Source organism: Marmota marmota, unplaced genomic scaffold, assembly GCF_001458135.2.
Source record: "Marmota marmota marmota unplaced genomic scaffold, marMar, whole genome shotgun sequence".
In the NCBI taxonomy this organism is placed as follows: Eukaryota; Metazoa; Chordata; class Mammalia; order Rodentia; family Sciuridae; genus Marmota; species Marmota marmota.
In genome coordinates, this window is record NW_026000153.1 from 551397 (window position 1) to 563826 (window position 12430).

The 12430-nt window shown below is 35.4% G+C and overlaps 1 protein-coding gene across 2 annotated transcripts in view; it reads left to right on the top strand.

Moving 5' to 3' along the window:
- Nucleotides 1-12430, top strand: part of Klhl7 (kelch like family member 7) — a 57287-nt gene that overhangs the window by 27514 nt on the left and 17343 nt on the right. For both annotated transcript variants that reach the window (XM_015490118.2, XM_048786332.1), the window contains one exon: nt 6834-6976. In XM_015490118.2, the coding sequence (XP_015345604.1) occupies nt 6834-6976 (143 nt within the window). The remainder of the gene's footprint in view (nt 1-6833; nt 6977-12430) is intronic.

Consider the following 12430-nt stretch of genomic DNA (forward strand, 5'->3'; position numbering starts at 1 on the left):
TTTCTATTAAACCTTTTTCAGCTATTTTTAATTTCTATGAGTTTCTACTTATTTCATGACTGCAATATCTTATCACTCTAAAGTAGTCATTATAGTGCCTTTGGAATTTTCTTATGTTGTATTTTCCTATTACCTTTGAATTTTCCTGTGTTTGTTGGAAGCTTTTCTTAAATACTTGATCTGTCAATTATTTAAGAGTAAGTTTTTATAAAACTGATAGATTATGCTGTGCATATCAGAGTGTTTCTCAGTTCTTGGGCTAAATGTAGGGTAATCAGCGTAGCCAGTAAATTTTTAATTGGTAGCCCCCAAATGTCAATATTTTCTTAGGGAGTTATAAGCTGGGTACAGACATTTAGGAGCCTGGGTTAAGAAGATATTTTTTCACTTAATCCCTGGTTTCAGTTCTGCACTCTTCTCTGTGTTTTTCCCTAAGTCTGGATCATCTGTCAGTATTTCCAAAAACCAGTCCTTGTGTCCTGCAGAAGACCTGTCCAGGTATGGCCAGTACCTGACTACAGCAGGGGAAGGAGACCTGGGAGTTTAACTGTTGTGTAATTCAGCATTCTAGAGTTCTGTTGTTTTTATGTTCACCGACCCCTCTTCTGGCATACTTGGTATCTCCTGTTGGGATTGTTTCCAAGATTCTGCAGGGTAATTTGGCTTGCTTTTCATTTGTGTCTCCTTGCATAATCATTTAGGTATGATATACATCTGGCTGGCTTCATTAATAGTGTTTTGGAATTATAATTTTCATAGTATTATTAGTTTTGATTGCTTCTTATTTTCTTGATATTTAGAGTGGTTTTTAAGAAAAAAAGTTCTTGAAATGGCAAGTCCAGTATCATGTTGTTTTTATATTAAATCTGAATAGTCTTTCTTTATGATGGCTTTATAGTGAGGTGGTTAGAAAAGTCTTACCTATTCCAAGATTTTTTTTTTTAATTACCTAAATTTTCTTTTTGTCCACTGATGGATTTCTTTTCTCCTTTAAGACTTCATCCTACTGACATTTATTTGGTGCCAAGTAATTTGTTTCTAAATGTCTGATAAGATGGTCCAATGTCATTGAATAATTCATCTATCCCACTGATTTAAAAACAAATATGCATAAATCTGTACTCATATACACACAATTTCTCTTTCATTCAAGTACCTTTCTTTAGTTATTTTTGTATTTCATTTAAGTTGTCATATGTTTTTGGAGAATTTATAATTTTCTTAGTTTCTGCTTTTATTTTAGACATTTTTATTGTTGCAACTGTGAATAGTGTCCTTTTTCTTTTATTTATTATCAACTTGATCTTTTTTTTTTTTTGGTGTTTTTTTCCTTTTGTTTTCAGTTCTTTCATTTTTTTAAATACCTTAAATATATTTTATGTTTTGTGTTTGGTAATACCAGTATCTGAAGTGTCTGAAGATCAAATGCTGCTGTTTTTTTCTGTTGACTTCTTCCTGGTGGTTTAATTCCTTGTGTGTTTTGTAATTTGGGATTGTGTGTTTAACATTTGATTGATCTTAATCTCTAGGAATATTGGGGGACTTGGTTTGTCCCTGGAGGTCTTCTCTTTCCTTAAAAGGAGAATAGTTTTGCTTTTGCCAGGTTCCCTAGCAAAGTTTGAATTTTCCTTGCCTGTTGGTTTCCTAGATTGGCAGGTAGGGTAAATTCAAACTTGAAACCTACCTACAAGCAGGACTGTCATTGTAAATTCTCAAAGGAGAGAGACTGCCTCCACCTGGACCTGAAATTGAAACAGGCATATTACTGTTTCTCACTTTGCCCTCAGACAGATGTTTCTTAGCCTGTTTTTCACTGAAAGTATAACTACTGGTTCAAGCGATCCAACTTTAAACAGATATCTCAGTTCCAACTCCTTATCTTGAGCAGGTTCAAGACTTTATCTTTTCTCCCTCATACAGCCAATAAAAACAATTTCTAGTTTACAGTATTACCAAAAGATTTCAGAACATCTCTAAGAGTCTCTTAATGGTTACTATTCTGGTGTTTAGCTTTTTCTTAATTTTGGCCCTCTATGTCTACTCTGTTGGGATCTTAGCTGTGCTTTCAAAGAGATATTTATTTTATTCTTTTCAACATTTATGTGTATTTTGTTACAAGAAAGTTTTTTTATAAATCTAATCTGTCAATTTCCTATAAGTGGAAAATCAGATTATTTCAACAGATGTGAAATATATAGTTTTCTAAATAATGACTATGATACACCAAGTATACTGTTAGCTCTTGAGTTCCCTTTCATTTTAAACCAGAAACCACATGGGGCGGCAAGGTAGATTTCAATTTATATGTGATAAGGAAAAAAAAAAAAAACACCCAAATGAGGTAGCAAAAATAATAGGTGTTCAAAGTGGTAGTTGTAACCCATTTTGAACACTTGTTTTTGCTACCTCATTTGGGTGATTCATTTAAGGTATGACTGGTTCTGGCACAAAGTTAAGAAAACTGATGAAAGAAAAATGAGCACTTTTATTCTTCCTAAGATGATATCAAGATTGGTAATAAGTTGGAGTTTTTGAATTATTAAATCACTTGCCCTTGATTTGGAAGTCTAATGGAAAATTCTATTAGACTTGTCACATAGCTACAGCTTTAGAGTAACGTGGAAAATAGGTAATCTTGGACCAGTAGTTAGGTAAGCTAACCCTAATCTGGAAAAATATTGTGGTATATTCATATAATGAAATGTTCTATGGTTAATGAAAAAAAAATTTTAAAGACCAGGAGTGTTTGAACCCAGGTAAGGTTTTCAAGGGAAAAAGAAAAAGAGGATATGAGTAAAGGACACATCCTTGTGAATATTTACATTTAGGGGTTGAAGCGGGTGGGAAGGTGAATTCACAGAACTGCTAAAACCAAAGCCTAGTGTATCTTGAAGACCAAGATATGTTAAGGAGAGCACAGGTGACCACTAGTCCCTTTAAATACAAAGAGAGAAAAGAAAATCAGCACCATAAAAGATTTTTGATTAGGGTTCCATCTTTTGGATTACATACATGTTAATATCAGTTTTTTCATTAGTCCTCCATTTGCAAATTCTGGTATTTTCTGGCCTTACAGTTTCACAAGGTAGAAGGCTGCACTATTTCTTCATGCATGAGTTATTAAAGAAACTAGCCAGGCTCAGAGTCTACCATTTAGTTCTTACGTGAATTCTGAATTGATTTAGAATCAGGATAGTAGCATTATTTGAGAAATTCAAGTATGGAGATAAGGCTCTTAAATTAGAAGCTTTGTTTAAATTTCTTTAGCTTACCAGGCTTATTGCAGCTTTCCTTTTCCTTTTTTTCCCCACTTAATGAAGAACAGTGAGTTATTCCATAACTTATTAACTAAGTACAAGCAGCCAAGACCTCAAGTGTGGGGGACTAGGCAGAGCTATGTAGGGGAAAGAAAGCCTCCAGCCTCCATTCTTCAGATCACAAGTTGTCTTCCTGCCATCTAATTTATGTTGCCTTTTCATAGAGGAAGAAAAACAGAAAAGATAATCTAAAAAGTAGAATAAAGCTAAACCAAAAGAATGTATATATAAAAAGAATGTGTTACAAAGTAAAGTACATAGTTAAAGGCCCAAAGGGCCAGTATAAAGTTTTTACTAAAATTTTTCAAATGATAATAATACTGAAAGGAATAGCTCCCAAAGAAATATGCCTTAGGAGTAATGAACTTCTCAAGGACAGGTGCCAAGTGTTCCCAGACCTCTGCTTGGAGACAGAAAAAATAAATAAATTTAAAAATCTATCAGAGAAGGAACTTAGTTCATGCTTTCTCTGGGTCAGCTACTGTCATCCAGCAGCCTGTTGACTGGATACAGTTTCCTCCTCACTCTCCCCTACCTTTCTCTTGCTGGGTATATTAGATTCATACACTATTCAGATGATCATCATGTATGGAACCCTCTTGGAGCAATGTTCTCAAATCCCAGAGTTTTAGATTCAGAAGATCTGGGCTAGTGTCCAATCATTTGAATTTCTAACATGTTACCAGGTGATGCTGATACTGTGGGTCACCAGACCAACATTCCAAGAACTGTCCCAGGCTAAATCCAGCTTTGAGTTTTGGTGGTTTTTACATTTGTGAAAGAAATATTAAAAAAACAAAAACAAAAAACTATTTCACAGAAACCAAATGTGTCTGAGAAAGCCTAAGGTATTTACTGTCTTCCCTTTACAGAAAAAGTTTGCCAGCATCTGCCCTAGGGTATTGACCCCAGACCTAAAGCCAGAGCTTTGGTGTCTGAGGTTTCTAGCTCTTCTTATGCAAAAATGTCTCCACTCAAACTCTAAAATGAAAGGGAATGCTAAATATTGATTTTCATTCACTCACAAACTTTTCTGTAAACTTTTTCTTGATCCCTTTTCTAAAGACCCTACCTAGCCTCATGTACAAAAGTGGCTTGCATGAGTTAAGAATTTTTTGCACTGTTGAATAGAAAATTCAATAATCAATAATATTATACATCATAAATAACACAAATAGATGTAAAAGGGGTACATAGTGAAAAGCAAGTCTCACTGATAGCCCTTTTTCCTAGCCTATCAATCTCTTATGCTGGATAATGCTAACTATTCTTCCAGAGGTAGTCTTGGGACTGTATATATAATATATAGTCATTTGCTTATTTATACATATATAAATTATATATAAAATGGGTATATATGTTTAAGCCCTCCCCCCTGCTTTTTTGGTACTGGAAATTGAACCTAGAGGCATTTAATCCCTGAGCCACATCTCCAGCCCTTTTTATTTTTTATTTTAAGACAGGGTCTTACTAAGTTGCTGAGGTTGAACTTGTGATCCTCCTGCCTCAGCCTCCTTAGTAGCTGGGATTACAGGTATGTGCCACCACGCCCAGCCTAAAATACAATTTTTTAACACAAATGGTATTGCACTCTGTGTTCTGTCCTACATCTTGGGTTTTTTGTGTATGTGTTTGTGTGTATGGTACTGTGGATGGAATCCAAGGGTGCTGTACCACTGAGCTACACCCTCCTATACCCCATCCCCTTTTATCTTTTTTTTAAAATATATTTATTTATTCATTCATTCATTCATTCAGTTTTTAGTTGTAGGTGTACACAATATTTTATTTTTATGTGGTGCTGAGCATCGAACCCAGTGCCTCATGCATGCTAGGTGAGCACTCTACTTCTGAGTCACAACCCCAGCCTTTTTGTATTTTTTATTTTGAGACAGAATCTTGCTAGATGCCAGGCTAACTTCAAACTTGCAATCCTCCCTCCTCAGTCTCTGGGATTACAGATGTGTGTCACCATGCGCAGCTATATCTTGTTTTGTTTCACACAACACTATTTCTTAAAGATCATTCCATATGTTCATATTAACTTTTTCCATTCTTAACAGTCACTTATAATATTCCATTTAATGGATATATCCTAATTTTCTAACCACTTCCCTATCAATGAATTTTAGGTTCATAACTCCTACGGGGGGATTACTGCGTTAAAGGATATGTATATTTGTGATTTTTGTGAACCTCACTATGTGACCCTCTGCCTTACCAGATACATACACCCTTTTGCCCTGTGTTCCAGACAGTTTTATCTTGACCAATTTGATAAGTGAAAAACTATGGCTTTAATTTGTATTTCTCTTAGATAGAACAGGTTGAGCATGTTTTCATATGTCTAATATTTGTCCATACTTCTTTTTCTGTGAACTGTATTCAGGTATTTCAAGTTGTTGGTCTTAATCTTATTACTAGGATGTGTTTTTATAACTGTCTTTATAAAAAATTTAAATATATCCCTAGTTTGTCATTGTCTTTTGATTTTGTCATTTCTTTTCATCACATGGTAATTTATCTTAAAATTTTCTGTAGTTAAGTCTGAACATTATTTTGTGGCTCCATGTTTTTATCGTTTTTAGGGTTCCTTATTCTGGGGCATTTTTATTTTAACCACACTATTTTTCTTTGAGATATTTGAGATATTTTTGCATATTCCAGTTTGTATTGATTTGGAGTTTAAAGTAAAATATGAGGTGGGGATAGTTTTCCCCCCATATTATTATCTAACATTGGTGAGAACCCTTTTTTTACCCCCACACTGATGTAAAATGGCACCTTAATAAGTGGCCCTTAACCAAAAGTTTGAATAAGTGGCCCTTAACCAAACTGAGGAAGTACTGAAAGAAAAAGAGCATGTTAGTTCTGAATTTTCATTGCACTTGAGAGTCATCAAAAACAGTGCTTCTCAAAGTTTTATGTACATCTGAATTATTTTGGGGTTTTGTTAAGTGTGCAGATGCTAATTAGGCAGATCTGCGGTGGGGCCTAGTATCCAGCATTTCTAACAAACTCCCACATGCTAAAACTGCTGCTCTTTAAACCACATTTTAAGTGACAAGAAGCCCTTTAAAATATGAATGCCTAGGCCCTATCACCAGAGATTTCAATTGGTCTGTGATAGGACATGGTTATAAAGAGTTTCAGAGATTTCCTAGGTAATTCCAATATGTTGTTACAGAACCACTGGGTTTTAGGAGGTGTGGATTTCAGTAATTATTGTTTTGGTAGCTATTGCTCATGAAGCCAGGAAATTCACTGGAATGTAGTAAGTAAGTGCCTGGCACAATCTTAGAACAATGGTGATTGTTGAGAATAATAAATTGGTTAGGATTCAGATCATTATATATTTCTCCTACCATGTTTTCTCTCTCTTTCTTTGAATGCTATAAGGGGTGATAAAAATAAAATTATAGAAATAAATGCTTTATTATGTTTGGGCATTTATTTTTCAAAACACTGCATTTAGTGCCTGAAGTTCTTGAATAGTTGCTGTGTATTTTTCTACAGGTGGAATGAGGTACCATCTGCTATCTCCAGAGGATAGAGAAGAACTTGCAGATGGCACAAGACCTAGAAGAAAGAAACATGATTACCGCATAGCCCTATTTGGTGGCTCCCAACCACAATCCTGTAGATATTTTAACCCAAAGGTAACTAATTTTTATTCTTTTGATTTTGAAAGCACTGTGCAAATATACGCTCACCCAAGTAGTAAATTTTTCTTTAAATGTGTCACTTTACGGCATTCTTTCACATACCTTTTAGGATACATAGTTACCCTTTTTGTTTTACAGATAAGGAAATTGAGATTTAGATTTCAAGTGTTCTCATAATTGCTCTTATGTTCTTTATAGCAATCATAACCAAAGAAAACAAACAAACAAAAAAAAACTAGTTCTCCTGTCTTTTTTTGTTAGCAAGTCCCTGCATCCATTCTTTTTGCCTTTATTCTGTGCTATTTTTAATGAAAACCTGCTTCTGAAGCTAGATTTGCTTTTTTCTTTAGTTATTAATATTTTAATATAAAAAATAGTCACTCTAAGCAATTTGGAAAACCTAAAAAATTGTTAAGAAAAAAATAAAATTACTTTTACTCTGATCATTTAGAAACAGTCTCCAGTTTTAGTGTGCTTTCCAGTACATATTATGCCAATTGGGCTAGCAGATTCTGAGTCATAGGTCTAGGAACATAATCTTTTACAAGTAGTTATCCCTTGAAAGAGTCCACTCACATTTCTGCTTCTTATTTCTTAGTCCTATGTGTTTTGGTTGTTAAGGAAAAATACCATATTTTGCTTGTACTGCATCTATTGCTGGGGCAGAGCAAATATCACAAGCCTAAAAGATAACATCCAAAATTTAGTAGTATCCATAACACATGCTGAATTCTAGCACATAATGGTCTCTTTCATAATTCTGTAGGCACAGTTTTGATTGATGATAAATACCCAATGAGACCAGAGCATCCTGTTGACATTAGGATACTCATCTGTTGCTTATTTCTGTGTGAAGTAGGTCCTTGGAGGTATTCTATGTTGTAATGTAGTGATTCACAAGGGGGAAGGACGAAAGACCAGTCCAAATCCATATTAAGTATCAATTCCAGTGAAGGCAAAGCATTGCTCCTTCAACAATGAGAGAGTCCCAATGGAGAAAGCCTATTATGAGGTAAATTAACTTGCTTCCTTACAGTATGGTAGCAAATTAAGGACTTAGGATTGGTCAGTGTTACTGACAGTGTCAGCATTGGTCCACATTGACCTTAGAGAGGAAAAGTCCTTTGGCTACTATAACTCCTAGCTTATACCCGCCTCTGTCCGTGCCACTGATCACTCATCAACCCATTGAGCAATCAGCAAATGGGGGAGGGAAGACATAGATGTGGTTCCGTACACAAGATACTTTTTTTTACAGTTGTGGACATTCTCATAAGAATTCATGTGGAACATAAATGTGTGTGTCCTTCCTGGAGGCCCGCCTACATTGCCTTTCTTCAAATCTTGTCAACAGTCTTGCATTCTTATTTCAAGTCTGTATCCATCAGAGTAAACAATTAATGATGCCCAAGCATTGATAAACCTGACCTTAGGCTTTTCCTTCTAAAGATATAATGGATAGCAAAATGAACTGCTTGAAATTCTGCCAAATCAGAATACTGTCCTTCTGTGCTGTCCTTTAGTACAATTCCTAAAAGGGTTGCACTGCTTTATCAGTTCATTATTGGCTAGTACTTTAAAAAATGGACCAAGCTCAGGTATCTCAAATTTGTCAGTGATTATATAGGAAATACCTCCATGAAGACATTGTCTTGGTTGAGGGAGAAAACTGTGAATGAAGGGAAAGGCTACTGGGTAAGGATTATAATTAGCTTGTTTGGTATTTTGTGCCTTTGAAACTGAAATAAGCCCAATCTTATTCCTACATACCACATAATTGATTGAAGGTGTGCTATTTATGTGGTTAGATAGATCAGGTAAAACTGTTCTAGATGGATTAATATGGTCACCTGGTTTCCCTTGGCATCGGACATTTATTTGCTTTCTGTCCAAATCTAGTGGCCAACCAGGAAGTGTCTACTCAAAGAATGGCACTTGCTTAAAGGAGGTTGACTGTGCTCCAGAATCCTAGGAGTGTACTCTGTGATCATATTGGTACATTTCTCAAGCAATGTACACCATCCTGGTGCCCTGGGATCATAGGGCAACCTGAGCAGCCGAGCCATATTACTACAGCCTATCCCACTGAAAAGGCTTTCTCCTGCTTTGAAGTATACTTGTACTGAGAGCTTTTTGTTTTATATGGTAAAACTGGTTTGGGGGGTGGTGGTTAGGGGGATAAAACACCCAGTTATAGGATATGTCCCATCTCCAATATATAGAAGGTGATTGAGGCAGCAAGCTGTTCTTCATTTCCAAGGGGTAAGACCAACATGCCATAAATCAGGACTTGACACACATTTTCTTAATAGTCTAGAGTAAATATTCCAGCTTTATAGACCATTGATCTGTGCCACAAGTATTCAGTTCTGATGCCATACAAGGAAAGCAGTCACAAATAGTACATAAAAAATTGGCATGGCTGTGTTCAAATAAAACTTTATTTATAAAAACAAGTAAAAGTCTGGATTACCTTCAGGCCATAGTTTGCCAGCCTCTACTCTAGACCTATGGATTTTAAAGTGATCAACACTGTATTCTAGACTAGCTTCTCTTCTATTTTTACCAAGATACATAGGATCCTTTTCATGTTCTTGTCTCTAGAACTGTTCAGTATCATGAGCATCAACAAAGTAAACCAGCCTGTGACTTCCTTTGGGGAAGGTGAGCTGGTCCAGGTTCTCTGAAGTTTAGATTATGATGTTGTGCCAGAGTCAAGAGATCTCTGAGGTCAAGTCAGAGACCACACATTATTTACCCTACCAGAAGATAAGAAAATTCCTCTAATAATCTGGCTAGACAGTAACAGAAATAAACATTAGCCAAGTGTTAGCTATATACCAAGTTTTAGTTCTTGTGATAATCTGGTCCAGTAAGACTGTGTCTGGCCCTATTACAACTCTGAATCACCAGTCTTGACAGTTCTTCCTCCAGTAGAGAAGACCTCTGACAGCTTCTCTTTCTCACCATAACACTTAACACCATAATCCATAGAGTAAATGATATGCTGCCAGATATCAGAAATACTTCCCCAAAGAGGATCAGTTAAAGTGAATCACCATCCTATTTGTATCTCCATTTTTGGCTGTTGTCAACTCAGCAGCCAAATGGATCTATTACTGATCCATGCCTTCATTCTCAGAATATAGGCTGACATCTGGCTTCCTTCCTCAGTAGAAAACTGAGTGGATGACAGGTACCATGAGAATTCATGGCCTGGCAACACACTCCAAAGGCACAGTTTCCTCAATGTGCTTAAAAGGTTGATATACCTACCCACCTGTGTCATACTGTTGGTATTTAAGTGACAATTTTTGTTGTTGTTGTTTTTTCAGGATCCTTTTGAGCCAATAACAGGGCAAATGATGATTTTTTTTTTTTAAGCAAAAACTGAAATCATAGCACTTTAAATTAAAAGGCTACACACTACAACTTTAACTGTTAATAAGTTACATCCATACAGCCTAACTGTGGTGGCGTTGATTTGGGCAGTGAAGAAGCAATTAAACCAAATTTTGGTAGAAAGTATTTTAGAGTAGAGTGGCTATTTTGATGTACAAATAGGCCGTAAGAAACTTGATTTCATTTAGAGGGCAGGGAGCATTATTTCTAGAATAATGCAAATGAAAGGTGACTCACTTTTAGTCCATAGTTCTAATGCTTTCCTTGATTTTTTTTTAATTGGACAGTTGAAAAGAGATCCATATTCTACACAAGCCTGGCAGTGAGAATGTAGCTTCAGAATTCTCATTTTGTATCTTGCTTTCTGCTTTTACCAATAAATCATACTTAATTGCTTTTTTTTTGTATACTTAACCACAAATTTTTAGACTTCCAGGGGAAAACTTCAAATAATTGAGGAATTAACTGTTAAAAAAACAACAAAATCTTCATTCTATCAATTATCTCTTATTCCTAGAAATAATACAATTATAATATTCATTAAATAATTCTATTAAAAATGTCAGCCCCCTCCCTACTTTTAGCTATAAAGTCCATCTTGAAAAAATTTTGCCATTTACTATTTGTCTATAACATTTTAGCATGTCTGTTAGCCTTTATTGTTTCTAATGCTAAAATAATTAGGGAAGCTGATTTAATTAACAAATAATTATTAATCTTGGCTCTCCCAAAAGGGTTATTGTTTCATTATTCAATTCAAGTAGACTGTTAAGTAAGAAATACTGTGTAGGAATTGGTAAACTTTAAAATTCTTGAATTTAGTAGTTCAGAAATGTTAAAATGGGTTTCACTATCACTAAATAGAGTCCATTTGTTTGGATCTTACACTAGCCAAAATGGGGACCACTTTCAATGCATTGATCTCCTTCAAAGGGGACATTTTAGGCAGTGTTACTTAACTTATCCAGAATTAAGTCAATATTGTAGTGAACTATTTCTTGGATTATTATTGGCATCAATGGAAAATATTTGTATTAATGAATGGCTTAAATATCAGTTAAATTATTTTGATAACAAAGAATCTTATTTTTTTTCCCCTTGAATGTTAGCAGAAAAAGAAGTCTTGGATTACTATATTGAACTGAAATGTTATTTCTCTCCTATGGTTCTTTTGTAAAGCCAACTGAGTCCACTTTTCTGCATCTCATACCTGTTTTTAAATTTCTAAGTGCTTAGTGATTGCTAAAAGATTGTTGTGAGTATTTTAGTTCTGTTATTCACAAATTGTAGCATGGTTAATGTCTTATGTAATTGATGTCTAAATAAAAGTTGACTTACTTGACCAGTTTTTATTTGGACTCCTACTAGTGAAATGATGGGCTGAAGAATTGAAACTTTGTAAGGATCTTGGCTTATTATTTTTGTATGGTGAAGAAATAGGAGACTGTCTATGCCCTAGACAAAAAAAGGGACTCTGCATGTTCCCTGACAAAAACAAACAAGAAGTGAAACCAGCAGAGTGAGGACTAGAGTCTGTAAATTACAAAGGCAGAAAACAGTATTTTGTGGTACCACCAGGATCAGGCTTGCTCTATCTGCATTCTCTCAGGACTCTAAAGTAGATTCATTACTGAGGTTAGTGCCTGGCCTAATGTGAGTACTCAAGTCTGTGAGGATGAATGAACCATTATATAGCACTTCAGAGAAATTTTTATCAGTTGGTTTTATGGGACTGGATCTAAAATATGAATGGGCCCTAATTTTTTTTTAATTTCAGAAACAAGAAGTAGTTATCTTCAAATCAGAATACATTTTTCTATTGGAAATATTTATTAGAGGTATCACAGTACCTTACTGGGCACTGTGGTGGATGCCTGTAATCCTAGCAACTTGGAAGGCTGAGGCAGGAGGATCACAAGTTCAAAGCCAGCCTTAGCCTCAGCAACTTAGCAAGGTCCTAAGCAACTCAACAAGACCCTGTCTCAAAAAAAAGGGGGGTGGGGGTGGGGGGGTGGGGTGATGTGGCTTTTTGAGTCATAGTCTCAA